We start from the raw sequence: 27913 nt of genomic DNA, 5'->3' as shown, positions 1-27913 counted from the left end.
AGAGAGAATCTCAAGGGCTCCGCGCTGTCCGTGCAGAGCCCAACACGGGCTTGATCTCGCAACTGTGAGCGCGTGACCTGAGCCAAAAGCGAGTTGGATGCTCAACCAACTGAGCCGCCAGATGCCTCGCTTCTTTTTTAATTTAGAACAGTTCTTCCCGTCTCTTTTCCTTTTTTTAATATGCTGTTTTTAATATACTAGCTTTATTGAGATACAACTCACCCATTTGCAGTGTACAATTCAGTGGCTTGTAGAACATTCATAGACACGCACGGCCAATCTCCATACAGTGAATTCTAGAACGTTTTTGTCTCCCCCAAAAGAAGCCTCATACTTCTTTCTCCCAGCCTTCCTCCTACCCGCACCCCTGGCAGCCACTGATCCACTTTCTGTCTCTGTAGATGCCCATTCTGAGTATTTCACGTAAATGGAGCAACCTCACGTGGTCCTTTGTGACTAGCTCATGTCCCCGCGCGTCACGTTTTTAGCACTCATCCATGTCGCAGCCCGTGTCGGTGCTTCCTTCCTTTTCGTGGCCGAAAGTAGTCCTCGTATGGATGGACCGCACTCTGTTTATCCCTTTGTCCACTGTGTGACATCTGGGCTGTAAGATGCTGACCTTTTAAAGGCATCGAGCCCGTTGTCTCACAGGCTCCCCACCTTGTGGAATTTGTTGAGTGTTTGCTCAAGGGAGCATCACCTAGGAAGGTAGGTCTGAAAGGCTTAGATTTAGGCCAGAGATTCGGCAGATCCATTTCGTAAGTGGTGCTGTGTTGTGAGGTTAAATTTATTGTAACATTTAGCTCCTCGTGTTTAGTTTTTCAAGAAGAGTGCTCATCTAAGATAGTTACTGCCTTAGTCCACTTAGACTGCCATAGCAAAATGCCTCACACCAGATGCTCAAACAACAGACATTGTTTCTTGCAGTTCTGGAGGCTGGACGTCCAAGGTCAGGGTGCCAGCAAGGTTGGTTTCTGATGAGGCTTGTCTTCCTGACGTGTCTTTACGTGGCAACAGGAGAGACAGAAGTGGGGTGGGAGGGGCAGGGCGGAGAGGGGTCGGGGGGAGGGCGAGGGAGGGGGAGCGCTCGCTCTACTGTCTCCTGATAAAGACACTAATGCTTCATGACCTCATCCAAACCTCATCATCTCCTAAAGGGCCCATGTCCACATACCATTGTACTGGGGGCTAGGACTTCCACTTAAAAAGGGGGACCACAGTGGGACCCCTTGAGGGCTCAGTCAGTTAAGCTTCTGACTCTTGAGCTCAGGTCACGATCTCACAGTTTGTGGGATTGAGCCCCATGTCAGGCTCTCACTGACAGCACGGATTCTCTCTCCCTCTCTCTCTGCTCCTTCCCCGCTCAAGTGCATGCACTCTGTCTCTCTCTCTCTCACTCTCAAAGTAAATAAACTTAAAAAAGAGGATGGGGTTGACCACAGTGCAGTCTATAGCAGTTTTTAAGTACTTGAAAGCCAGTGTTTCCAAAGATTTTGGCTTCAGGTAGGTAGATATACGGTTGTTGATTGCTGGGGTGCATTTCACTCAAATTGAGCTATCTGGATGGTTTCTCAGGAGCAACATGGCATTGGTTTGTTTGTGTTTTTTTAGATTCTTTTTTTTTTAATTTTTTTTTTAACGTTTATTTATTTTTGAGACAGAGAGAGACAGAGCATGAACAGGGGAGGGGCAGAGAGAGAGGGAGACACAGAATCCGAAGCAGGCTCCAGGCTCCGAGCTGTCAGCACAGAGACCGACGCGGGGCTTGAACCCACGAGCCGTGAGATCATGACCTGAGCTGAAGTCCCACGCTTAACCGACTGAGCCGCCCAGGCACCCCTTTTAGATTCTTTAATGTGCCCCAAATGGTCATTGGCAGAGCCATGTGCCACGTCTGCTTTATGTGACACGTACGTGAGACTGCACAGGCACGCCTCCTGCCAGCATTCCTTGACGACGTCTCCGTAGGACTAAGATAGTCTACGATTGACCGCTTGTGCTTCCTTTCCTTCTTTCCTTCCTTCCTTTTAATTAAAGTTTATTTATTTATAATTTATAGTTAAAAGGGAGAGAGAGAGCACATGTATGAGAGCTGGGGAGGGGCAGAGAGAGAGGAAGAGAGAATCCTAAGCAGGATCCGTGCTGTGCTGTCAGCGTGGAGCCCGACGTGGGGCTGGAGCCCATGTTCCGGGAGATCGTGACCTGAGCCAAAATTCAGAGCCAGACACTCGGCCGACTGAGCCACCCACGCCGCCCCTCAAGTGCTTTTAGAACATTAATCTCTGCAAGTCTTTCCTTGAGTTGATTAGTGTTTAATAAACTTACCAGTCTGGCAGCCTTGTACATTTTGTGACAAACCAGAAAGAAGGCCAGAGAGTACAGTGGGTTCTCCCGCTTAGTAACTGGGAGGCTGTGGCCTCGCTGCCCTCTGGGGGTCCAGGACACAGGGCTCCCCACTGGCTGGTTTCATAGGCTGGCAGGCGCCTGGGTTTATTTCCGGATATATGGGGGGAACGTGGCGTCTTTACCTGAGAATTTCTTTAGGTGGGAAAGCGGTGGAGTTCTTTGAAACAATTCTAATAATTGGACTATTTATAAATACTGTTTTGAAATTTAGGGCTTAATTGACCTGTTTTTCTCTTAGGTTTGCCAAAACAGAGCTTACAGACCTTAATTTGTTCACATTTTATGACTTCCAGGAGTTATCTGGGCATGTGTTTATGCTTCCCTTTTGACCAAATACCTCGTTTAGCTGTGCGAAGACGGCGCGGGGCCGGGGGGTTTCCGCCGTCCCCTTTGAATAGCGTCGCTTCCTGCTTCTCGTGCCCGGTAGCGACCGAGGCCCCGCCGCCTGCAGGCAAGCCGAGGTGACACCTGGGGACTAACTCGTGGTAATGTGCGTTTACAGGTCAGAAAATAGTACTCCCTCTGCACTGTTTTGCACAACTGAGAGACCTCCATTTTACCCCTTCCAACGCCGTGGTCCACGTCGGGGGGGTTCTGTCCGTGGAGATCACCTTGTGCAGCCAGATGCCCATGCCCGTCCACGTGGAGCAGGTCGCCATCAACGTCCACTTCAGCATCGACAAAAACAACTACCGCAAGACCGCCGAGTGGCTGACCAAGCACAAGACGTCCAATGGGACCATTAACTTTCCGACAGAGACCTCGCCTCTCCCCGTGCCCCAGAACAACTTACCCGCGCTGGAGTTGTATGAGATGTTTGAGAGAAGTCCTTCGGACAATTCCTTGAACACAACGGGGATTATATGCAAGAATGTTCACATGCTCCTGAGGAGGCAGGAGAGCAGCACTTCCCTAGAAACGTCCTCCGGTGTGGCTCTGGAGGACGGGGCCCACGTGCTGAAATGTAGCGGAGTGACTCTGGAACCGGGGGCCAATAGGATAACGTTCAGGACACAGGTACGTGTCGAGGTGGGGAGCTGACTTTAAAGACGGGTCGGGGAGGGTGTCGAGCTCGCCCCAGCTGTTGGAAGTGTGGCGTCTCTGTGCCCTACCCTGGGTTTTGTTTGTATCCTTAGAGAAAAATAGACTGACGTTTTAAAAAATCTTTTATACTTAAACAGATTTGTGGCAGTTGATACATTTTTTACAAATGTTTATTTATTTATTTATTTTGAGAGAGAGGGTGCGAGCCTGCTAGCCGGGGAGGGGCAGAGAGAGAATCCCAAGCAGGCTCCACCCGCGAGCCCGGACGTGGGGCTCACTCTCATGAATCGTGACCTGAGCCGAAATCAAGAGTCTGATGCTCAACTGACCGAGCCACCCAGGCACCTGGCAGTTGATGCGTTGTGAAAGAAGTTCTTAACGTGGATAATTCTGTTTGCTCTCGCTGGTATTAAAAAATACCGTCTGTTGGCCTGTGCTTTCAAAGAAGGTGGCACGCTGTCACACTAAACTTTGTTTCCTTTTGTTGGCTGCTCGGCTGTCAAATTAGCGGCTCTGGCCTCTCTTCCAAACCTTGCCCTCAGGCAGGGAGCCCTGTAGTTCCTGGGCTGAAGACGGGGCCAGCGCAAAGTACCGCTCGCTGTTGGTCACGAGTTCATAGTGTAGGCCCAGAGCAGGGCTCCGATCTCATGCCGGATGTTCCATTAAACACCTGTCGGAGAGAACGCCAGTTTGTTCGATTGAAGATAACGGACTAGAAGCAGAAGGGCAAAGTTACGCCTCAGTGACTTAGGAAATCCTCGTCGGGGATGGAGGGCGCTCCCGAGCGACCTCGTGCGCGGCTGGCCCTGGAAGTGCAGGGTGGAGGGGGGAGGGCAGGGCGGGGACGGCCGGCTAGGACGGCACAGCCCTCCCTCGGAGGATCCATACATAGATCCATAGATCGGATTGGTACAGGAGTGGGGGTGACTCGCCCGCTTGTGCCTCTAGGCCAGGGAGCCCGGAACGTACACGCTGCGGCAGCTGTGCGCCTCGGTGGGCCCGGTGCGCTTCGTCCTCCCCCACCTGTACCCCCCGGTGCAGTACGACGTGTACTCGCAGGAGCCGCAACTGCGCGTCGAGCCGCTGGCCGGTGAGTGGGCGCCGGGCTGGGCGGGGCCCTTCCCGAGGGGTCCCCCGGTCCCTCTCCGCAGCCACCGTCCTTTTGTTAAGTCCTCAGAGTAGGAGGAGCTGGCGCAAAGACCACGTGGCGCTTAATTAAAAGCACGGACGAGTGAATTTCTCAGCTGTTGAGGCCGAAGACGACGTATTTACTTGGCTTATTTCTTCCATTTGGGACGAAGAGTCAAGGAAAGCAGTTTTCCTATTTAATCTCTCCATACTCCCTACTTTTCTTTTTTTTTAAAAAAAGCCCCCATGGCCTCCAGGGAAGGCCCTCGGGAGCTGAGCCGTCTCAGCCGGTTCCACGGCACCACCGGAGGGCCTCTGCTGACACGAACCTAGCGCCGTGGCCCCGAGGGCCCAGGTGCTCCGAGCGCCACGGTCGCGGTGCTCATACCCTGCTCCTGGCCATGGCCCTCGCTCCCGTTCTTGCCTGCGCCTTCCCGCCCCTCTCACCTGTTTCTTCCTCCTCCCTCTTCCTCACCTCTTGCCTTCTTCCTTCTGCCCGTCCTGGGGTGGGATTCACGGAGACCGCGGCCCACCTCCGCCCTCCATTTCCTTCCGGGAGAAAGCAGTGGCCGCACCTTCTGCCCAAAGGTCCAGACCTAACCCGAAGAAGCCAGAAGCGGTTCTGAATAGCAGCAGTACATTCGATTCCACGTCCGGTCTTTAGTGTCCTTACCGGATTCTCTCTCGCTGCCTTTTTGGCAGATCAGTTTTGAGACCCTCACAGACGTGGTTGCCACTGTGATCCCCAGGTCTCTCCTCGGTACTGACGGGTCTCAGGTTCTCTTGTTCCCGGCGAGGGCCCCCTCAACTGTGCACCCCACAGCACCGAGATGAAGAGTGAGGGTGGAGGGGTGGGCCGTGGGGGGATCATGGAGCACCTAAAGGGAACACATCTGGTTTAGTAGGAGAAACGGAGCATCCTTTTAACCTCGCGGTAGGCCTTCCGTCCGCTGATTGTGATACTGATCGCTGTCTTTTTCCCTTTAGATAGCCTTCTGGCTGGTATCCCTCAGAAGGTAAAGTTCACTGTCACCACTGGCCATTATACAGTAAAAAACGGGGACAGCCTGCAGCTCAGCAACGCGGAAGCCATGCTCATCCTGTGTCACGCAGAGAACAGAGCAGTGATCTACTCCAACACGAGAGGTGAGGCGGCAGTCACCTGGTGAAGGCGGACCCTACCGCGTGAGGCTGTAAGGCGCCTGTCGTCCAGGCCGCGCTCAGGCGGTGTCTGAGGACCACTTCTCCCTGCAGCCCTCTCATGGCAATGGCCTGCCTGTAGGTGGGCTAGGACCCTGTCGCTGGATGGGACATTATATTTGGGGGAGGGGGGGTGGACTGAGAGCCGTGCGTATGTTTGGTGGCCAGGCGGTGCTGAGCTTGCTAAGGACTTGTAATGCAGCATCATGGCCTGGGTCCCTGCTCCAAGATGATGCCCTGTCAGCCTCCAGTCTCCTCCTACCTCCCCACCCCCACCCCCATCACCAAAAAGCAAAAGCAAATCAGCCTTTTTAGGCACTGGGCAGAAGCCCTCAAAAAGTCCCGTGTCCCCCGGTCCCCAGGCAGGAGGTGTGGAGAGAGGACACTGGTCCCCTTCTGGGCAGGCGTTGGTCTGGTGGTGGGACGGAGCGGGAGCACGTGATGCAGGGAAGCACACAGTAGGCCATGGGTGGGCCCTGTGGGAAGTGTCCCTTTTCTGCTTTCAGACTTAGCACAGCGACCGTTCTGTGGCCCACGGCCAGCCAGCTTCCAGACAGTATTACTGTCTTAGAGGGCTTGTTCCCGATTTTCCTGCCTCTGCCCTCCCACCTTAATCCTTTCTAGTACACTCTTCTGCACACGTAGCGGCAGCAGGAGTTGGGCTGGACCTTCACTGCTGAGCCTATCACCTACCAGCAGAGAAAGGAACAGCGGAGGGAATGTGTTAGAAGTGACTCTTTCTGTCTTTCCTAGAAAAGGCTTCTGATGCATTGCTCCGGGTTCAGTCGTCTGACAAGGTCACAAGCATCAGTCTGCCCGCTGCTCCTGCGTACCACGTGATTGAATTTGAACTGGAAGTTCTCTCTTTACCTTCAGCTCCAGTAACTGGAGGAGAGAGCAGCGTGCTGGGGATGACAGAGTCCCACGGGAAGCATAAGGACACACAGAAAGCTGGCCAGTGCATGGCTACCACAGACCACAAAGTAAGGAGGGGCTGGAATTGCTCAGCCCGGGAAGGCGGCCTCTGCCTGCCGCGCTCGCGCGAACGAGGGGGCTTCTGTTGAAGTGGCAGATTGCCCTTTCCTGATGTCACAGCCTCTCGTTGGATTTAGCATGTATAGCTTCGAATCACCCCTTCTTAGATAAGGGGTACGTCGTGCAAGGACAGAGACAAACAGGCTCTAAGTTTCCTACACCAACTCGAGAGGGAAGGACGGTTTATCGTAAGAGAGAATGTTCACTTAGGGGAGGGAAGTTTGGGTCTGTAGTCCATTTGTCTTGATGAAGAGGCTAGGTTGAGTTCCGCGTCTTGGTGTGCTTCCATTTCTGCCCACTGAAACGCCATCAGACTTAGCCAGGAGGAAGCGCCATCATTTTACGCTTTGATGTTGATGTCGATTGACCGTTATTTGAGAGATCCATGGCTTAGGTCCACATGCACGGTCCTTCAGCTCAAGGACTGCGTAGCTGCCGTTGTGCTCATTCGGGCATGTCCGTGTCTTGCCACACAGATGTCACTTCTGAGGGTTTTTAATGGCCCCACAGGACTGTACGTATCTGCACACCTTAAAAAGCTGCTGCCGGTGGGCCTGGCTTCCAGTCACCCTGAATCTGCGTGCTGAGACCCTCCACTCGGACAATGACAAGTCTTGGCACACCCTCCACTGCGGGAAGTATCAAAGACACAACAGGTGCTGGGACAGCACGAAGGTTTGAGTGACAACCGAAAGCCGGGACGGGACTGAATGACGAGGTTCATCTCCTACACGAGGCCGCTCCTTCCAGACTGGGAGAGGGGGGTGTTCCCAGTTGGTATCGAGACCAACTCAGACAGTCCAGCGAAATGGACAAACAGGAATATGTTCCCAGGAAAGAACAAGATAAAACCTCAGGAAAAAGCATCTCAGTGAGACGGAGACAGTTTACCGATAAGGAGTTCAAAGTGATGGTCACGAAGACGCTCACCGAACAGGAGAAAAACCGATGGACGCAAAACCTCAACAAAGAGATGGGAAATATAAGAACGTACCAAAGAGAAATCGCAGAGTGAACAACAGAACGGCTGAACTGAAACACAGACCAGATGAAGCAGAAGAAAGGATCAGCCGCTCGAGGTCAGTGGAACTCCGTCAATGAGAGCAGCAAAAAGAATGAAAAAAAGTGAAGACAGTTAGGAGCTCCTAAGACATCAAGTAGACTAATATTTGGATCATGGGGCTTCCAGAGGAGGAGAGAGAAAGGGTCAGAAATCTCCTTGAAGAAGTAATGGCTGAAAACTTCCCTCATCTGGGGAAGGAAACAGGCATCTAGATCCAAGAAGCCCAGAGAGTTTCAAGGAAGAAGAACCCAGAGAGACCCACACCAAGACACCTTATAATTACCTACCAAAAAGTAAAAGCCAGGAGAGAATCTTCAAAGCAGCAAGATGAAAACCACTTGTTATGTACACGTACGTGATGCTAAGTTATCGGCAGACTTTTCGGCAGAAACTTTTCAGGCCAGAGGCAGAGGCACGATACATTCAAAGCACTGAAAGGAAAATCTCCAATCAAGAATACTCTCCCCGGCAAAGTTACGACTCAGAAGTGAAGGAGAGATAAAGGGCTCTCCGGAGAAACAAAAGCTAAAGGGGTTCATCACCACTAACCCGGCCTTGTTACGGGGAATTCTTTAACTGAAAAGAAAGGGTGTTCACGAGAACACATGTGAAAGAATAAATCTCACTGCAAAGGTAAGAATATAGTAAAAGTACTGGGTTAATCAGTTATAAAGCTAATGTGAAGGTTAAAAGACCTAAGTAGTAAAAATAACTACCATTATAATAACTCATTAAGGAACACACAGATAAAAAGATATAAAGCATGACTCAAAAGTATCAAATGTGGGGGCGAGGAAGAGTAAAAGTGTTGAGCTTTAGAATGGGATCAAACTTCAGTATTAACTGAAAATAGATTGTTACAGATACAAGGTGTCACATGTAAGCCACGTGGTAGCCACAAAGCCAAACCCTGTAGCAAATACACAAAAAAGAAAGAAAAGGAACATAAGCATACCACCGAAGTCATCAAAGCACAAAGAGAACAGAAGAAAGGAACAGAGAGAAACTACAGAAACGGTCGGAAAACAACAAAAATGGCAACAGGCATGTGCCTGTCAGTAATTGCTTTAAACGAACTCACTCTGTGTCCAGTCAAAAGACACAGAGCGGCTGAATGGGTAAAAAACGCGAGACCCGTGTATATTCTGCTTACAAGAGGCTCACTTCAGTTACAGGGACACACACAGACTGAAGTGAAACCAAATAAAGAGATCAAAAATCTAGAACAGCTAGACTTCCATCAGACAAAATAGACTTTAAAACAAAGACTATAATAAGAGACAAGGGGGAGAGTGTTACTTAGTGGGGTCAATCCAACAAGAAGATACCACACTTGTAAATGTTTGTGTGCACAACATGGGAGCAGCTAAGTATGTAAAGCAAATGTTAACAGACCTACGGGGAGAAATGGACAGCAATACAATGATAGTAGGGGATCTCAATGCCCCATTTATATCAATGGATAGATGATCCAGACAAAATCAGTAAGGAGACATTGGCCTTAAGTGATACATTAGACCAGATGGACTTAACAGATGTTTACAGAACATTCTGTCCACAGGCAGCAGAATACACATTTTTTTCAAGTGCACATGGAACATTCTCCAGGATAGATTGTATATTAGGCCACAAAACAAGTCTTAACAAATTTAAGAGGATTGAAATCACGTGATGCATCTTTTCTGACCCCAACAGTATGAAACTAGAAATTAATTACATGAAGAAAACTGGGATATTCACAGATATGCGGGGATTAAACAACAGGTTACTGAACAACCCCTAGGTCAAACAAGAACTCAAAAGAGAAATCCAAACATGCTTTGCGACAAATGAAAATGGAGATGGGACATACCCAAATTGGCCAGATGTGGCAAAGGCAGGTCTAACAGGGACGTTTGTAGGGATAAATGCCCACCTCAAGAAACCGGAAGTCTCAAGTAACCTAACTTTACACCTGAAGGGACTAGAAAAAGAGGAACAAAGCCCAGAGTTAGTAGAAGGAAAGAAATAACAAACGTTAGAGCAGAAAGAAATGAAGCAGACTAAAAAGGCAATAGGAATGATCAATGAAACTGGGAGCTGGTTCTTTGAAACAATACAATCGACAAACTTTTAGCTAGACTCACCAAGATAAAAAGAGAGAGGACTCAAATCAGAAATCAAGGAGATGTTACAGCTGACACCACAGAAATACAAAGGATCACAAGGGACTGTTATGGACAATCGTATGCCGACAAATCGGGCAACCTAGAAGAAAGGGATAAATTCCTAGGAACATACCGCCTACCAAGAGTGAACCATGATGAAACAAAATCTGAACAGAATGATTACTAGTAAGGAGACTGAATAATAAGAACCTCCCAACAAATGAAAGTCCGGCCAGAAGGTTTCACTGGTGAAGTCTACAGAATGTTCAAAGAAGATGTGTTAATTCTTAGCACATTCTTACTACAATTCTTAAACTCTTCGAGAAAACAGAAGAGGGGGGATGTCTTCCCAACTCATTCTACGAGGCCCGCATTGACCTGGTACCGAAACCAGAAAAGGATGCCACGAGAAAAGAAAATTACAGGCCAGTGTCTCTGATGCGCACATGTGCAAAAGTCCTCAACAAAATATTAGCAAGCCGTATTTAACAATACACTAAAAGGATCATACACAGGATCAAAAGGGATTTATTTCAGGGATGCAAGGATGGTTCACCAGCCACGAATCAGTCCGTGTGCTACACCATGGTAACAGTAGCGAAGTGAAGGGTGGAAACACACACAGGAAAGGCATTCGGCAAAATTCGACATCCATTTATGGTAGAAACTCGCAACAAAGTGGAGATAGAGGGAACATACCACAACGTAATAAAGTCCACATATGACAGGCCCGCAGCTAATAACGTGCTTGACGCTGAAAGCTTTTCTTTGAAGATCAGGAGTGAGACAAGGATGCCTGCTCTTGTCACTTTTATTCCACACGGTACTGGAAGTCTTTGCCAGAGCAGTTAGGCAAGAAAAAAGAAATAAAAGGCATCCAAATCGGAGGGAAAGAAGTAAAATGTCACTATTTGCAGATGGCATATTGCGTGTATAGATATATGCGTATATATACGTATATATATATATACATATGTATATGTATATATACACACACACACATATAAAGCTCTAAAGGCTTCATCAAAAAATTTCAATTCAGTAAAGGTGCAGGATACCAAATGAGTATGCAGACATCTGTTGTGGTTCTCTATACTAATGATGAGCTATTGGAAAGAGAAAGAAAACAATTCTATTTACAATTGCATCTAAAAGAAGAAAATACCTAGGAATAAATTTAACCAGGGAGGTGACAAACCCACATACTGAAAACTACAAAACAGATGAACATAAGGGAATACAAAAATAGAAAAATAATAGAAAAATAGGGAGGGGTACAAAACATAAGAGAGTCTAAAATACCGAGAGCAAAATGAGGGTGGCTGGAGGGGTTGTGGGAAGGGGGATGGGCCAAACAGGCAAGGGGCTCTGAGGAGGACACTTGGGGTGAGCACTGGGTGTTGTGCGTGGGGGGCAAATCACTGGATTCTACTTCTGAAATCGTTATTGCACTAGATGCCGACTGACTTGGATGTAAATTTAAAAAATCAATCAAGTAAGTGAACTTTAAAAAAAAAAGAAAGAAAACTACAAAACTTTGATGAAAGAAATTGAAGAAGATACAAATACATGGAAAGATGACCTGTGCTCTTGGATTGGAAGATTTAATACTGTTAAAATGCCCGTAACTACCCAAAGCAATATACAGATTGAGTGTAATCCCTACCGAAACTCCGATGGCATTTTCCGTAGAAATAGAACAGAGAATTGTGAAATGCATGAAACCACAAAAACCCCAAATACCCACCACTTTCTTCAGAAAGAATAAAGCTGTGGGCACCATGCTCCCTGACTTCAAACTATATTACAAAGCTATAGTAATGAAAACATTATGGTGTTGGCATAAAAGCACACACACAGATCAGTGGAACAGAATATAGAGTGCAGAAATCAATGCACACATATATGATCGGTTTATTTATGACAAAGGAGCCAGGAATGTGTAATGGAGAAAAGACAGTGTCTTCAAATAAATGGTGCTGGAAAAACTGGGCAGCTACATGCAAAAGAATGAAGCCGGACCCCTGTCTTACGCACAAAAAAATAACTCAAAATGGATTAAAAGCTAGAATGTAAGACCTAAAGCCATAAAATCCTAGGAGAAAATAGGTGGTGAGCTCCTTGACATTGGTCTTGGCAGTGATTTTATGGATCTGACACCAAAAGCAAAAATTAACAAGTGGGACCACAGCAAATAAAAAAGCTTTTACACAGCAAAGGAAATCATCCGCAGAGTCAAAAGACAACCTACCGAACGGGAGAAAATATTTTCAAATCGTATGTCTGATAAGGTGGTAATACCCAAAATATATCAAGGACTCCTACAACTCTAGCAAAAGCCCCCACAACCTGATAAAAATGGGCAGAAGATCTGAATAGACATTTTTCCAGAGAAGACACACAGATGCTCAACATTACTAGTCAGGCTGATGGGATGTGCAGAGACGGAGCCCTCGTGCGCTGTTGGTGGGGATGCAGACTGGGGCGGCGCTCTGGAGAACAGTATGAACGTGCCTCAAAACATTAAGAATAGGGGCGCCTGGGGGGCTCAGTCGGTTGAGTGTCCGACTTAGCTCAGGTCGTGATCTCACGGTTTGTGGGTTCGAGCCCCGCATCGGGGTCTGTGCTGACAGCGCGGAACCTGGAACCTGCTTCGGATTCTGTGTCCCTCTCTCTCTGCTCGTCCCCTGCTCACCCTCTGTCTCTCTCTTTCTCTCTCTCTTTCTCTCAAAAATAAACATTAAAAATAGAACTACCCTACAATCTAGCAATTCTACTTCTGGGCATTTATCCAAAGAGAATGAAAACAGTTACTTGAAAAGGTATCTGCACCCCCGTGTTCACTGCATCTTTATTTGCAACAGCCCTAAGTGTCCAGCGATGGATGAATGAATGGATAGAGCAAACATTGTGTAGATGCACCGTGGAATATTACCCACCGTAAAAAAGAAGGAAATCTTGCCATTTGCAATCTTGCCATGGACCTTGAGGACGTTACGCTCACTGAAATAAGACAGAGAAAGACAAATACCATACGATCTCTCTTCTATATGGAATCTAAAAACAACTAGAACCAAGCTCATAGATAGAGCAGACCGGTGGATGCCAGAGGCAGGGGTGAGAGATGAGGCATAGGAGAAATGGGTGAACTGGGTTTTTTTGGTTTTTGTGTGGTTTTTTTTAGTTGAAATAAGTTGAATAATTAAAAAAAAAAACATGCGTTAAACCAGTAGGATAACAGGCTATAACACACACAGTCATCTCAGAGAGATGAGGCTTAGAACACGAGACTGGTCAGCACCTCAGGGATAATGTTTTAATTTTCATTCCTTGAAATTTTCTTCCCTTATCTGGTAACAGAGTTCAGGAGGTGAAGTTGATACTTACTTCAACGTGAGCACGAAACCGGGGCTGGATGAACATGCGTCTGTGCTCTGTGTCATTTGTTCCAGGGGGAAGTAAAAGGAAGCTTGAAGCAAGGCTCGTGCCCTTATTGGAGTTATCAGCTGGGTCCACACCGCGCCCCCAAAGTGCTTGCTTCTCTGTTACGTAGTCGTTGTCGTGTGGATTATTTGGATAATTCATTTTGTAATAGTGATTGATCATGTCGACTTGACAGAACGCTTTGTTATAACCTCCCGCACGTTCAAAACCGCCTTTGGCGTCCCGGCCACGTTGGCGTGGGAAGAGCGAGGTGGCGCTGGTGTTCCTTGCCACGGCATCAGCTCTGGAGCTTTGGAGACCGTTCTGGTGACTCCACACATTTGGCCGCTTCCGTGTTTATTTTTCTCGTCTGTGTACGTAGTTTTATGTTTCTCCTTTGTTCGTGCATGTGATTAATGGAGGTTTGCTTTCTAAATAAGAAGTGGCGAGGCCATCGAATGTCTAAGAGATTGGCAGCCACCGCTGGTTTGGATGGATGGTGTGGCGGTGGCTGTGGTCGTCGAGTGGTCTGAACGCGTGTCCCTCCGTCTCTCCTCAGGTGTCCATTGACTGCCCGTGGTCCATCTACTCCACCGTCATCGCCCTGACCTTCAGCGTGCCCTTCAGGACCACACACTCTCTTCTGTCCGCCGGGACACGGTAAAGGTGGCCCCCAGGCCTTGCTCCTGCCCCACGCCCTCCTCCACGGAGCCCCTGGCTGCGCAGAGCTCGGCCTCAGGGACACTGAGCATGTTTTCTTACGTAACCGTGACGCCGCTCTCCACGTGTTGAGATTCACAGGGATTTCCTGCTGCTCTGTAACAGCCGGTCCGGATTCACATTTCCCCAGATGTCTCAGAAATGCCTTTGTGCGGTTAGGATGTGGGCAGTGGGATCCAAAGCAAGGCCCCAGTTGATTATTAGAGACTTTCTTCTCTCCTGTTTCTCAAGCCAGCGACCCATTGACAAACTTGGGTCATTTCTCCTCTAGAAGGTCCACCATTCTGAACTTGACTGGTCACGATCTTGTGGGTTTGTGTAACTGTTTCCAAAGGCAGCCGCTGGTTCCGTCTGAGCCAGGATTTCAGCCCCAGCACTACTGACGCTCGGGTCTGGTAGCTCCTTGTTTGGGGGGGGGCGCGGGGCTTCTGCACACCCCCGCCGCTCCCGTTTTATGCTCGTGGTCCTCCCCATCCTCCCCACCCCCACTGTGGCCACCAGAAGTGTCTTGAGGTGTAGCACCACGTCCCCTGCAGGGGCAAAACCGCCTCCAGGGGGGAAGCGCTTCTGCTCTAGAAGCCGGGTTCGATTCTGATTCGGCCGTTGGACGCGAGTGCTTGGAGGCGGAGCCCTGTGCCGTGTGTCCCCGCCAGGAGACCGCGTCCCGCTGTCCCACCATAAGTGGTGACGTGCACACTGCTCCCTGGGCTCAGGGCTGAGTCTGGCCTCTCGTCACAAGATTCCTTTTGTTTTCATCCGTTGATGACCTCGGCTGACCTTTGCATCATTTGGGTCAGACCCAGAGCAGAGCCTGGGTCGCTTTATTCAGACTTGTCTTCGTGTGCATCAGGGGTCGACGTGGACCCCGCACTTCGTTTCTCCGGGACCGTCACTCTCTCCAGCCTAACTCCCCGGAAGCTGCTGCGTGTGCAGAAGTCCAGTGACAGCCGTGTAACGGCACTGGGTCAGAAACAGAACGTTCTTTGGCCCGGTTTTTCTCAGAAGCAGCTTGCTTGGGGAGATTGGGTTTCGGTGGGGACACTTTCCCCCGTAAAATCGAAGGTGGAAACACACGTAACAAGTGTTCCTACTTCACTTCCCCAGGAAGATCTTCTCAAGAAACCAGAGTACGTTTACCGAAGTTCTCAAGTTTCAAAATCATATTCTTTCTTTTTCTGCTTCAGGAAGTACATTCAAGTTTGTGTCCAGAATTTGTCGGAACTTGACTTTGAGCTGTCGGACGGTCACCTCGTGGATCCTGACAGTAACGCCGACCTACGGCTGGTGCCGCTGAACGCGAAGTCCCCACAGGTAACGGCTCTCTGGGGTGGAGCGTCCACCCCCGGCAGGAAACGGCGGGGGCCAGGGTGCGACGGTGGTTCCAGCAGGTTTTGATGAAGACATAGTCTGCCTGTAGAGTGAGCCTTGCAGCCCCGAGAGTGACGTCCCGGCGATAAGCGCGTCTGCTCTGAAACGGCCACGTTGTTGCCGTGACGTGCGTGCTGTGCCTCCTGCGGGCTGGGCGGCACGGGGCGGATTGGGGACAGTGCTCTCTGCGTTCTGAGAGGGGTTCAGCCTTAAGCTTGCCCTGCTGTGTGCACAGCTTTCTGGGAACACCTGTCCGTGCCCGAGGAAGACCTCTTGTGTCCGTGTAGCTTTGTAAGGCGTCCCACCCGTGTTCGCGCTGCCCGGCTGAGCGCAGACCTTGCCGTCGCAGACGTTCAAAGGGTTTCTCAGGATGTGTGATCTGTAGCATTTTTGAAGGACTTCCCCCGGCTAAGAGCTGACCCATTTCAGACGCTGGCCCAGTTCGTCCCTGTGCTCATGGGCGGTGCTGGTGCTTCATTCGGGCGGATGTTAAGTCTAAAGTCATTGGCTTGAACGGAAGGGCGACCTTTGCCATCGGTTGGTGGCATTTCCCAGTTTGGAAACGTACGAGGCACTGTGCACTGATAAACGTTCTTGCAGCACTTTTATGGTCCCCTGTGCCACGAAGCTTACGGAGTCAGAGAAGATTAAAACCTTTAACTGACTTGGCGCAGTCTTCCAGTGGAGAAGGGCAGGAGGACCGTGGGGCACGGGCGGGAGCACCAGGAGGCGGGTCCCGGCGGCGGGCTCGGAGCGCGGCTTGGGGTGCGCAATGACAGTGACTCTTTCTGCAGCACATCCACAGCAAGCAGTCAGTGTTCTTTGTGTGGGAGCTGAAGTGGACGCGAGAGCCTCCGCCTTCTCTGCGCTGCCGGTTCTCCGTTGGATCCTCCCCGGCTTCGGGAGGACGGCTCTCCATCCCCTTAAAGCCGTACACTTATGAATTTCGAGTGGAAAATTTTTTCGTACGTATTGCATCATTTTTGGTGGGAGTGTGGGGTGGGAAAATGGAAGGTGGCATCATACTCCTTTCAATTAAGAAAAAATCGGATAGAAAAAAGTCTTTCAGAGTAATGAGGCAACAGGTCAAGGAAAATAGTTAACACTTGGAGTAGCTCAGTCGTTGGCCGATTTATTTTAGACCCGCGGGTCCTTTTCGGGTGACATGTGTGGTCCTGGCGCAGGCCTGCTGGTGGCCTTCAGATGGGTGTCTATAAAGACCCAAGGCTCCTGATCTCTGCTCCCTTTTCTCTCCCCCACATTCAGAATGTCCTGGAACTATTTCTTAGGGTCCTTTCATCCTGATCCTGGCTGCCGCTCAGGGGGGGTTACTTTATAAGGCACATCTCTGATTTTTTAAAAGAAAAGCTGACAATATGTAGAAACTGACTTCACGAGTATTGTGAAGACGTTCCCATAACCTGCGCATGAAGCGTGGAGCTGAATGTAGCCTTGAGCTAGATGAGGACACGCGGCTGTGTGTTCGTTTCTTTGGTGAGACGCTGGATGTCGTGTCAGGGAAATCAAAACGCAAATACACGAGTTTGTGCTGTTTCCTTCCCTTCTCTACTGCTGAAGTTGTCGGGCACTTTGAGGTGTGTTTGTGTGTGTGGCTCTTGCTATGTAACCCCTTTCAGCCAAAAGACTGTTTTATTTCACTGTCTTTATCAGACTTAGATTGCGGTGTAGTCACCAGCATGATTCGTCTTTTCGTGGCACAAGCAGGAGCCTTTTTGGTGTTTTAACACCAGCGCCACGGCCACTCCTGTGGTGCAGAGGCGGTGACTGTGTCTGGCCTGCTTATTACCACGCGGTAACTCGCCCGCGGTCACGCTGTGGCTTCTGGCTTTGCTGCTTCCTCTCCACGTGGAGAGCACAGAGACATTTCTGGTGGATCCCTCTTTGAAAACGCATTCTCTGGGGCGCTGGGTGGCTCGGTCCGTTAAGCATCCGACTTCAGCTCAGGCCACAATCTCGCGGTCCGTGAGTTCGAGCCCCGCGTCGGGCTCTGCGCTGACGGCTTGGAGCCTGGAGCCCGCTTCGGATTCTGTGTCTCCCTCTCTCTCTGCCCCTCCCCGGCTTGCACTCTGTCCCTCTCTGTCTCTCAATAAGAAATAAACGTTAAAATAAAATTAAAAAAAGAAAACGCATTCTGTGAGGCCCAGAAATAAAGACGCCACTTTTTTTTAAGGAAAGCTGTTTTGAGATTGAGATACACACTCTATACACCATGAATTTCACCCATTCGAAGTAGACAATTCAGCACAGTCGGCATATTGACAGATTTATGCAGCCATCATCATGGTCTCATTTTATTTTTGTTTTTTAAGTGTTTATTTATTTTGAGAGAGAACGAGAATGTGAGCAGGGGAGGGGCAGAGAGAGAGAATCAAGCAGGCTTCCACACTCAGCATGGATCCCAGTGTGGAGCTCGATCTCACAACCCTGGGGTCTGACCTGAGCCAAAATCCAGTCGGACACCCAACTGACCGAGCCACCCAGGCGCCCCCAGGCTCTCAGTTTAGAACACGTCAGACATTTTGCTTTATTTATTTTGTTTTTTTAATTTTTTTTAAGTGTTTCTTTATTTTGAGAGGGAGAGAGCGAGCACGAGGCGGGAAGGGGCAGAGAGAGAGGGAGAGAGGAAATTTCAAGCAGGCCCCGCGCTGTCCACACACAGCCCGACGTGGGGCTTGATCTCACAAACTGAGATCGTGACCTGAGATCAAGAGCGAGACTTTCAACCGACTGAGGCCCCCCACTCCGCCCCGGGCGCCCCTTCATTTTAGAACACTTTGATCTTTCTGGAAAGAAACCTTCTACCCCCGCCCTAGGCAACCTGCAGATCTGCCTGTTCCAAACACTTCCTACACACGGGAGCGTGTCACGCGGCTCTTTCTGCGACTGGCCTCTTTGCCTTGGCGGACTGTTCCCAGGGTTCACACATTGTGTTGCTTAGACCAGACTTCAGACTTCAGTGGAGGAAGAGTATTCCTCTGTGTGCATAGACCACGTTTCCTTTCCCAGTTGTCGGTGGCTGGCCATCTGGGTTGTGTCCGCCGTGGAGGGGACACACGTGGCGGGGGCTGTTCCGAACAGTAATGCCGTGCGAGTCCCCGTGCGAGTGTTTGTGAGTTCAGCTCTGGTGGGCGGATAACCGGGTGGGGTTGCCCGGTCCTGTGGCAACTCTGTTTACGGTTTTGCGAAGTTGCCGCGCTGGTTTTCAAAGGGACACCGTTTCATACCCCCAGCAGCGTGTGAGCTCTGGGTCTGCACATCCACACCGACACTTGTTTTGGTGTCTCCTTGCTTCTAGCCGGCCCCGGGGCTGTGAGGTGGCATCTCACCCTGGCCCTGTTGCCACACTTGCCTGACGGTGAATGATGCCAATCGTCTCTCGTGCACTTCTTGGCCGCTTGCATTTTTTTCCTTTGGAAAGAGGTCTGTTCGTATCCTCTGCCCATTAAAAACAAATTTTTTTTTAATGTTTATTTATTTTCGAGAAAGAGAGAGAGAGACAGAGCACGAGTAGGGAAAGGCAGAGAGAGAGGGAGACACAGAATCCGAAGCAGGCTCCGGGCTCCGAGCTGTCGGCACAGAGCCTGACGCGGGGCTCAGACCCACGAACCGCGAGATCGTGACCTGAGCCGAGGTCGGACGCTCAACCCGTTGAGCCACCCAGGCGCTCTGGATGGATCCTCTGTCTTCCCGTCCCCCTCTCTCTGCCCCTCCCCTGCTTGCCCTCTTTCAAAAATAAACAAGCATCCCCCACCCCCCCACCCCCCCAAAAAAGAGAGAGACTGAGGTGCCTGAGGTGGGGACTTGCCAGGCACGCCGTCCCTCCAGGGCGGTTGTTTAGGGGCCGCGCGCAGCAGCTCTGCTGGCTGACTCCGCGAAGGGCTGAGCCGGCCCCTTCCCTCAGCCCTCTGGCACGTCTGTGGGCAGCACCCCCGTGGCCTCGAATAGCGTTTCTCCAGGTTGTTGCTGCATCTGTGCTTGTCTGTCTCTTTCTTGCCCAGACGTTATATAACGTGAGAGCTGAGATCCTGCCCCCCTCGGGAACGGAGCACTGTAGGACGGGCTCGCTCTGCTCCTTGGAGGTGTCCATCACGCGGCTCTCCGACCTCTTGGAGGTGGATAAGGATGAGGCGCTGACAGAATCCGACGAGTATTTTTCCACCAAGCTTATGTATGAAGGTAGGTCTGGAGGCATCTTTTCCCCTGGCTGTTGTGCTAATCCAGTGCTTGAAGTGATGGCGCCCTCCCTTTCTCAAAGTATAGTGTTCTTTGTCTGAAGAGAGAATGTTCTAGAATCAAAAAAGCTCATTTGAATGTTGCATTGTATAGCAGCTTCCTAGGCTGGCAGGATGTTGGACTTGGTTCTGGGGAGTCATTCTTCCTACAGGTATTTTTAAGCAGTCGTTGGGCTCAGTGCTGAGAACACGGGGGCCCCTAGAGCTGCCGTCCCTCTCTGCCTGGGGCTCGGGGCCTTCCCGTGGCCGTGGAAGCGAGGCCAGAACTCTGGCGCTCAGCGGCCCGTGCGCCCTGGAGTCCCTGCCCCTGTCCTTTCCCCTCTGGCCTCCTGGAATCCCCCGCTCCGTCCCCCACCTGACGCTGACCCCCGCCTGGGCCCCTCTGCTCGCTGACTCCCCCCAGAAGCCCCGCTCCGCCTCCGCCAGGGCCGTCGGCGTGGAGTGTCGGGACCTCTTAGGCTCTAAAAAGCGGTTGAGGAGCCAAATATTTCTTTCTTTAGCTACTTAGAAAATAACATTACACGAACTCATGCTTGAAAGATAGCTGTTTTCCAAAACAAGACAAAACAGTGAGAAGGGGCGCCTGAGTGACTGTGGGTTAAGCGTCTGACTTCAGCTCAGGTTCTGCGCTGACAGTGCAGAGCCAGCTTGGGACTCTCTCTCTCTCTCTCTCTCTCTCCGCCCCTCCCCATCTCATGCTCTCTTACTCTCAAAATAAATAAACTGGAAAAAAAAAAAAAGAGAAAAGAAAATAGACGGATGACCTTGATTTGAGTTCTTTCAAATCTGTCTGATTCCTGGTTCCACGGAAGGCAGCTGAGCCTTCCTTTCTGCCGACTCGGTCTGCGGTGACGCATCGTGCCGGCTGGAGTGCGTGACGGGACCCCAGGCCCGCGTAGATCTGTAGTTGGTACAGGGCAGTATTTTAAACAACCTTCTGTGATACTACACCAAAACGTGACAAGTGCTGGGCTTTTAGAGGCCAGTTACGGGGTGGAGTCTGAAATCATGTGAATGAACTTTTCGTACTCGGTTTCTTTAGATCCTTTGACCTGGCTTGTGGTTTGACTCTTTCTTCTTCCTTTTTTTTTTTTTTTTTTTTTTTTTTTTTTTGAGAGGGAAAGAGAGAGTGTATGGTGCAGGGGCGGGTGGGGAGAGGCAGAGGGAGAAGTGGGGGGGAGGGAGGGAGGGAGAGAGAGAGAGAGAGAGAGAGAGAGAGAGAGAGGGAGGGAGTCAGTCCCAAGCAGGCTCCACGCGCAGGGCAGAGCCCAACACGGGACTCTGTGTCACAGCCGTGAGATCATGACCTGAGCCGAAATCAAGAGTCACATGCTTAACCGACTGAGCCACCCAGGCGTCCCTGGCTTGTGGTTTGAAAGGCTCTTCTACCCAGGCAGCATTTTGTGACACCATGGCTTGGTCACTTGGGAAATGGGCCTCCTGATGCACGTGGACCTGCACGTGCTGTCACCTTCTGTTCTACCGAATGATGCGTTCGCACCCATTTCCAGCTCCTGCTGAGCTCATTAGGGTGGTCTGAGTCCTGGGACACTGCCTGGATCCCAGTGGCAAAGCCAAACTTTCCAAAAGCCCAACTTTGATCAGAGTTTGAGATTGTATCGTTGGCACCTTGGAAGTGACGGCGGGCTCCCGCCACTCGTTCCCGAGACCACATCTGCCGAATTCCCCAGACTGAACGGCACCGCTGATGCTGTCCGCGGTGAGCTCGGTAGTCTGTGACCCGTGCTGCGCCCGTGTCCGTGTGCTGAGTTACCGGAGACGGTGCCTCGGGGAGCCCAGGGTGAGGAGCACACAGGACCTCCCTCTAATGCTTTGCAAGCTCTTGTGAGTCCGTAACCGTTTCTGAGTTAAAGTTAAAAAGATGTTTACTTAAGGGTTGCATTTAATAAAACTAACTTGACTGCTTCAGGAAGGACCTGCTTAAGTAAAACTGGCAGTTTTTATCCCCAGATGTGTGGTGTTGGGGAGCCCACCGCCACGACTCTCCCGCCTGTGGGGCCTCGGTTCACGCTGGGACCCGCGGTCCTGCCCGCCCGGCGCGCAGGGCAACACGGGGGGTGGGGGGAAGGCGGGAGTGTGAAGGCAGCGTTGGCCCCGTGCTGCCCTGGGGACCACGCACAGAACCGCTCCAGCGTGTCCCTCCCACATGCCGCTTCGGCCTCAGCGTGTCCTTTGGTACCACCTGTCCCCAGAGGCTCCTCCTCCCCATCTGTAGGCAGCCTGCCCTCTACTGCCCCTTCTTTGCTGCTCGTGAAGCTTCTAGTCCTTGAAGCCCCTTGGCTCCTGCTTTGCGTCCCCTTACAGAGGGGACGCCGTAACCTCTCTGCAAGGTCATCCACTTCTTGAGGACAAGGCTCCTCTCCTTTTTGCTTTTGAGTGCCTTCCCAGTTGGGGATTCACATCGTGCCGAGGGACCTCACATTTGTGTTGTAGAAGGCGCCAATGACTGCTGTGCGCGAAGGCTCTCTGAGGCGCTGGCGGAGGTGCTCTCCATACGTCTCTTTCCGTCCCATCGAGAGGCTTGTCTGAGCGGCGGAGTTGGGATCGGGACCCCTAGTCTTATGCCACCGCTTACCAGACGCGCCAGTGTCCTGCCCTGCCCGCGTTCCAGGTTGAACAGCCAGGGCGGCCACCGTCTTGAAACATCACACATGAAGTTTTCAAGTGAAATTGAATTGCTGCTGTTCATTTCTTAACTTGAGAAGAAAAAAGTGATTTTCCCTATGTGTCTAACATGTATTTTCGTTATTAAACCGATGTGTTTTGGGGCGCCTGGGTGGCTCAGTCGGTTGAGCGTCCAACTTCGGCTCAGGTCACGATCTCGTGGTCCGTGAGTTCGAGCCCCACGTCGGGCTCTGGGCTGACGGCTCGGAGCCTGGAGCCTGTTTCCGATTCTGTGTCTCCCTCTCTCTCTGCCCCTCCCCCGTTCATGCTCTGTCTCTCTCTCTCTCAAAAATAAATAAACATTTAAAAAAAATAAAAAAATAAAAAAAATAAACCGATGTGTTTTATGTTCAGGAGCAGTTAGGAGACATTAAGATACAGACTGTGTCCAGTTTGGGATTTTGCGCTCTGGAGCGTGGGACTATTGACGCCTCTTATTTGGGTGTGAAAACCGAATGCTCTTGCCGGGGCCAAACCAGTGCTCTCATCTGCGTTTCAGTGGTCGACAACAGTAGCAACTGGGCGGTGTGTGGGAAAAGTTCTGGCGTCATCTCCATGCCTGTGGCCGCCCGGGCCACTCACCGCGTCCACATGGAGGTGATGCCCCTCTTTGCGGGTTACCTGCCCCTTCCCGACGTCAGGCTCTTCAAATACCTCCCCCACCACTCCGCGCACTCCTCGCAGCTGGACGCTGGTAAGGACTCAGAGATGGGGTGCGCTCGCCGTCGGAGCGAGAGACGGCTCCGTGCGGGGATGGGGGAAGGGGGCTCCGCTCGCAGGGCCCATGCTTCCTGACCAGTCGCGTGTGCTCAGTGCCGGCGGCGTCTAACCGAAAACCCGCTCGGGGTTACGGGTCGTAGGCGCCTGCTCCGGGGCTGGGTCCTCTGAGGGCCCGTGCGCCGGATCCCCTTAGGGGTGGCCTCGTTTAACGTTCTCTCGCTCAGAAGGTCAGCTTGGGTGGCTTGCGGCTCCCCGGGGCAGGTAGCAGGTCCCCGTCGCGGGCCCGCACCTCACTTCCTGTGCGTTTTGCAGATAGCTGGATAGAGAGCGACGGGCTGTCGGTGGACAAGCATGTGGACGAGCAGCCGGACGGCGGCGGCGGCGGCAGGTGCAGGGGCAGCGCGCACCTGGCCTCCGGCGGCGAGCACAGGGGTTTGCCCATGCCCCGGCTGCAGGCGCTGCCTCCCGGCCAGGTCTTCAACGCCAGCGTGGGCACGCAGGTGCTGGTCATCCCCAGCAAAGACGACCACGTCCTCGAAGTCAGCGTCACATGACCGTGCCTCGGGTCCTCGCGTGCCCCGGGCCGTTCGTGAGTGCGCTTGAAGGGGTCCCGCCTCCTCTGCCCCCCATCGTCACATCCTAGCGCTAACCGGACTCTTGGTGATTCTGCCTGGCCGTGGAGGCGTCAGAGAATGTCAGCGCGCAGCCGGTCGGCCGAGTGACAGCGTCATTTCCGTGTTGTCCGTGGTGTAAGATTCCCCGTTATTTCTTTTTTCCTCCCTGTTCTTGTGCCGGCGCCTCCGGGGTTTGCCTGGACCCCACCCCCGCCAGTCCTCTCCCTGCCCCTGGAAGGTCTGTGCCCTGCTCTCTCACCCGGCAGCCTCCCGGTCTGCCGGCTCCTTATGGAGTCCGTGGGCCTTCCAGGGGGGACACACGGCCACCCTCGCCGTCTTAGTAGTGACACGTGTATGCCTTTCTGGGCACACGGCTGCCCTCTTTCTGGACCGGTTAGATTTGTAAGGCTCCTGAGGGATAAAACACCATCCTTTACCCAGATGAGTTGTGCTTCTCTAGAATAACACCCTTTGAGAGCGGGTCAGCGAGGTTGAGTGCTGGAGGGGGGAGGGAACTGAGCCCCTTCTGTGCCTTGGGACGTCACACTGGGAGGGCCTGGAGCCTCCATTAGCTGGAGCCATTTTAAGGTACTTTGGGGAGACTAGACCAGGGCCTAAGGGACCACTGGTATTGAAATAGTTTAGGAATAAACGTTTCTGGAACCCCTTTTCCCCATGATATTGATTGAATTATCATATGCACTTGGAATTAAATATGTATTTATTTTAATTATCATTACATTGGGGGTTGGTACATTGTTTTCTTCTCACCTTAAAAGTCTTTCCATGTCATTGTCGCTGTGTAATCGATACTTTCTTCCGCACCTTAAGTCCTAGAGGTTAAGAGGCTCCATTTCAGTGGAGATTGGCGGGGCCCTGTCAGTGTGCTTCTAGTCTGGTTGTGGGAATGACGGAAGTCTTGGAATATTCTCTGCCGGTCCACTAAAATTGCAGTCATAACCGTACCAATGGATTAATTTGCTCTCGGTTGTAAATTTAATTGTACATATGGTTGATTTATTATTTTTAAAAGTACAGACTAACTGATGTAATGTTTATGTAGAAGTTGCACCAAAAATCAAGGACAAAATAAATGTGTGTTTGTTTTTACTGGTGTGAGAGTCACAGCTTGTAAATAAGTGTTGGCTGTATGAAACCTTTTCCAGCTCTCCAAAGCGATGTATTTTTGTACATAAGAGATAGAGAACTCTTACTTCCCCGGGAAAGCGTGGTCAGAACGGAGCCCGGCAGGCTGATGCAGAAAGGGAGTGCCCAGAGGCACGGCCTCACGCCCAGCTGGAGCGGAAAGGGGCCTGCTTGTCACCTGCCAGAGAGAGGCTGGAGGAGGCTGGCGTTGAGGGGGTGGCGGGGACTTGGGGCTGCGGGGGTGAAGGGGCAGATCAGAGTCCTTGTTCCCACGCTTCTGTGTTGTCTCTCAAATCACTCAGAAAATAAGGTGGTGTGATTCCCCCGCACCCCACCCTGTGTCTTTTTCGTTTACAGAAATTGGAGATACGTAAAGAAGATCAATATTTGTGAGTTTAATTAAACTTTTCAGAAATTAATCTTCCTTAGGTGCACTTTAAAACTAATAAACTTGGTCAACTAGGCAAATTAGAGCTTCGGAGTCTAATGATAGTTTAGGGTGTCTAAAATGTTTGTTTTGTTGTAAAAATTGATGATTGCCCTACGGATCTGCCAAGCCCTGTGGATGAAGAGATGTTTGAGATGTGATTCCGCCCGAAACACCTCACGTGGTCAGTCTCGGAGCCTCCGCGCCTAATGCGGCTTTCCCTCTACACTCCGGAAGGGGACATGTGATTCGATGGTTACCTTATTTCTGTTTGATGTGTGTGTGTGTGTGTGTGTGTGTGTGTGTGTGTGTGTGTGTGTCTAGGTTCCAATCCCAGGATGAAATTCTCTAATTACATAATATATATAGAGGGAGAAAAGGAAGGGGAAATCCAAAATGTTCATGGTGGCTTCTTATTGTCCTCAATTCATATGAAATAAAATTTATTGGAGGTTTGGTTTTTTTTCCCCCAATTACCTGAGAGATCTTTTGCAACCTAAGTTACAAGGGTGCCTCTGTTTTTATTTTGTTTCGTTTTACCCAAAAGAAAAATGTTACCTAAACCTTCGTCTTTTTTTTTTTCTTGAAGTCAGTAATTTGATTTTTGTTGTGTTTACAATAAAATAAGGCTCATGTGTTTGCGACAAGCTGGTTTTGTTAGTAAAGATGTAACAGCTGTTAAATAATTGTGAAGCCAGATATGGAATGTGCAGCTAAAAAGCAGAATGTGCAGCTGTTTTACAAATATCTGTGGAACATGTAAATACTAGCAAGTGGAAAAGGAAATAAGTTATAATTTTGGTGAATTTCATGGGGTTTCCTATGATTGGAAAAGTTATAACTTCTGATCTAATGTGGAAATTGTATTTAATCTGAAAATGAGTATTACCTACGGTCCATTGTCAGCACAGCCGGTCGTGGGTTGGATTCTTATATAAGGAAGTCTTGGTTGATATCCCATAGTTAGTAGAGAAAATACACACAGGCTACTATCCAGTTTTTCTTTAGTGTTTAAAAGAAGAGTGAGTTACAAAATGAAATGAAAGAAACACTCCAGAAGTGTGCATTAAATGAAAAGGATACTACTTTTTAAAGAACAAACTACACTGATCTAAATGTTTTGCAGTCAACTGTGATCTTTAAAATAAACCCTACGTGATTTTGGAATTCGATTTTTCATGAAAGTGCCCCCTTTCTCTAAATTTATTCATCATACACGTCAGGCCGTAAGACCCAAAAGTATCCTTAATACAATTTGCTGGGATTCTGTGACTGGAAAAGGTGACAAGTTGGTGACTTTGACACTGCAGGTATTAATTACATTTTCATGGTTTACTACGAGAGTCATTTTTCACATTATTCTGTAATATATTGTTAGACTAAAACCATTGTATTAAGACTGTTTAAAATGTAAGCATTATAATTCTGAAAATACAGATTTTAAGAAGAAACTTTGCTGTTTTGAACTTCATTCTTTTGGTGAGGAGCATGAAAGTTGAGTGTGTGAAGTTAAAGAATTTTCTGGTTTTCTCTCCCTAATCCTTCTTCCTGACTCGAAGCATAGATTATTTGCTTTGTGGGGAGCACAAGGGATTTTTTCATAATTCATTACCCTACAGGAACAATAGCCTACAGGAACAAAGACATTTGAGTGTTAAGGGCTTGGGGTTGTGGGTTTTTTTGTTTTTTGTTTTTTGCTTTTTGTTTTTGTAGCTCTGTCTGCCAATGAAATTAATTGCCTTTGTGACGTTTGGTAGCATCGCTGATACGATTCTTTAGTTTACTCAGTCTCCTTGTTTTTGGTCCCCCCATTCATAATGCAGAGCTTAAATAAGCGTGGGGTCAGAGCGCCTCACCCACTCAGGACGTGAACCTTCTGGGCAGCGGCGCAAGCGGGACCCAAGAAGGACAGAGCCCCAGTCCTGCTTGGTACCCGCGGGTGCGCGGCGCGGGGGGCGGGGCCGGCAGTCTCACGCCCCGCCTCGGCGTGCGGTGGGGGCGGGGCCTGCGGACGGACTCTGTCGGGGCGGGGGCGGGGCCCACGGTCTGAGACTCCGCCTCGGGGAGGGGGCCTGGGCGGGGCTCAGCCTTGGGAAGGAGCGAAGGCGGGGCCTGCGGGATAGGACTCTGCCTGGGGGTAGGGGCGTGGTTCGAGGGCTCCGGCTCCGCCTTGTGGAGGAGAGGGAGCGGGCCTGCGGGCTGAGGCTCCGCCTCGGGAAGGAAGCGGGGGCGGGCCTGCGGACCGGGACTCCACCACGGGAAAGGGGCATGGGCGGGGCTCAGCCTCTGGAAGGAGCGGAGGCGGGGCCTGCGGGATAGGACTCCGCCTGGGGTGGGGACGTGGCTGGCGGGCTCCGCCTCGGGGAGGAGCGGGGGCGGGCCTGAGAGCTAGGTCTCCGCCTCGGGGAGGAGTCGGAGGCTGAGACTCCGCCTCGGGGAGGAGTGGGGGCGGGACCCGCGGGCCGGGACGCTGCCTCAGGGAGAAGGGGGCGTGGCCTGTGGGCAGGGCTAAGTCTCGGGCTGCACCGTCCCTC

At 50.8% G+C, this 27913-nt stretch overlaps 1 protein-coding gene across 3 annotated transcripts in view; it reads left to right on the top strand.

The window, feature by feature from the left end:
• The window catches only part of TRAPPC10 (trafficking protein particle complex subunit 10), an 86324-nt gene extending 61408 nt beyond the window's left edge, over positions 1-24916 (top strand). For 2 of the 3 annotated variants that reach the window (XM_078452705.2, XM_078452702.2), the window contains 10 exons: positions 2909-3423; positions 4399-4540; positions 5566-5724; positions 6532-6761; positions 14006-14106; positions 15351-15477; positions 16329-16499; positions 19554-19731; positions 22972-23166; positions 23505-24916. In XM_078452705.2, coding sequence (XP_078308831.2) covers positions 2909-3423; positions 4399-4540; positions 5566-5724; positions 6532-6761; positions 14006-14106; positions 15351-15477; positions 16329-16499; positions 19554-19731; positions 22972-23166; positions 23505-23746 — 2060 coding nt within the window. In that variant the 3' untranslated portion in view covers positions 23747-24916. The remainder of the gene's footprint in view (positions 1-2908; positions 3424-4398; positions 4541-5565; positions 5725-6531; positions 6762-14005; positions 14107-15350; positions 15478-16328; positions 16500-19553; positions 19732-22971; positions 23167-23504) is intronic. The other variant, XM_078452703.2, reaches the window with a different exon arrangement.
• The last annotated feature ends 2997 nt before the right edge of the window (positions 24917-27913 follow it).

The sequence above is a fragment of the Panthera onca genome, chromosome C2, assembly GCF_046562875.1.
Source record: "Panthera onca isolate mPanOnc1 chromosome C2, mPanOnc1 haplotype 2, whole genome shotgun sequence".
NCBI classification, from domain to species: domain Eukaryota; kingdom Metazoa; phylum Chordata; class Mammalia; order Carnivora; family Felidae; genus Panthera; species Panthera onca.
This window is presented reverse-complemented; position numbering and strand designations above follow the sequence as displayed.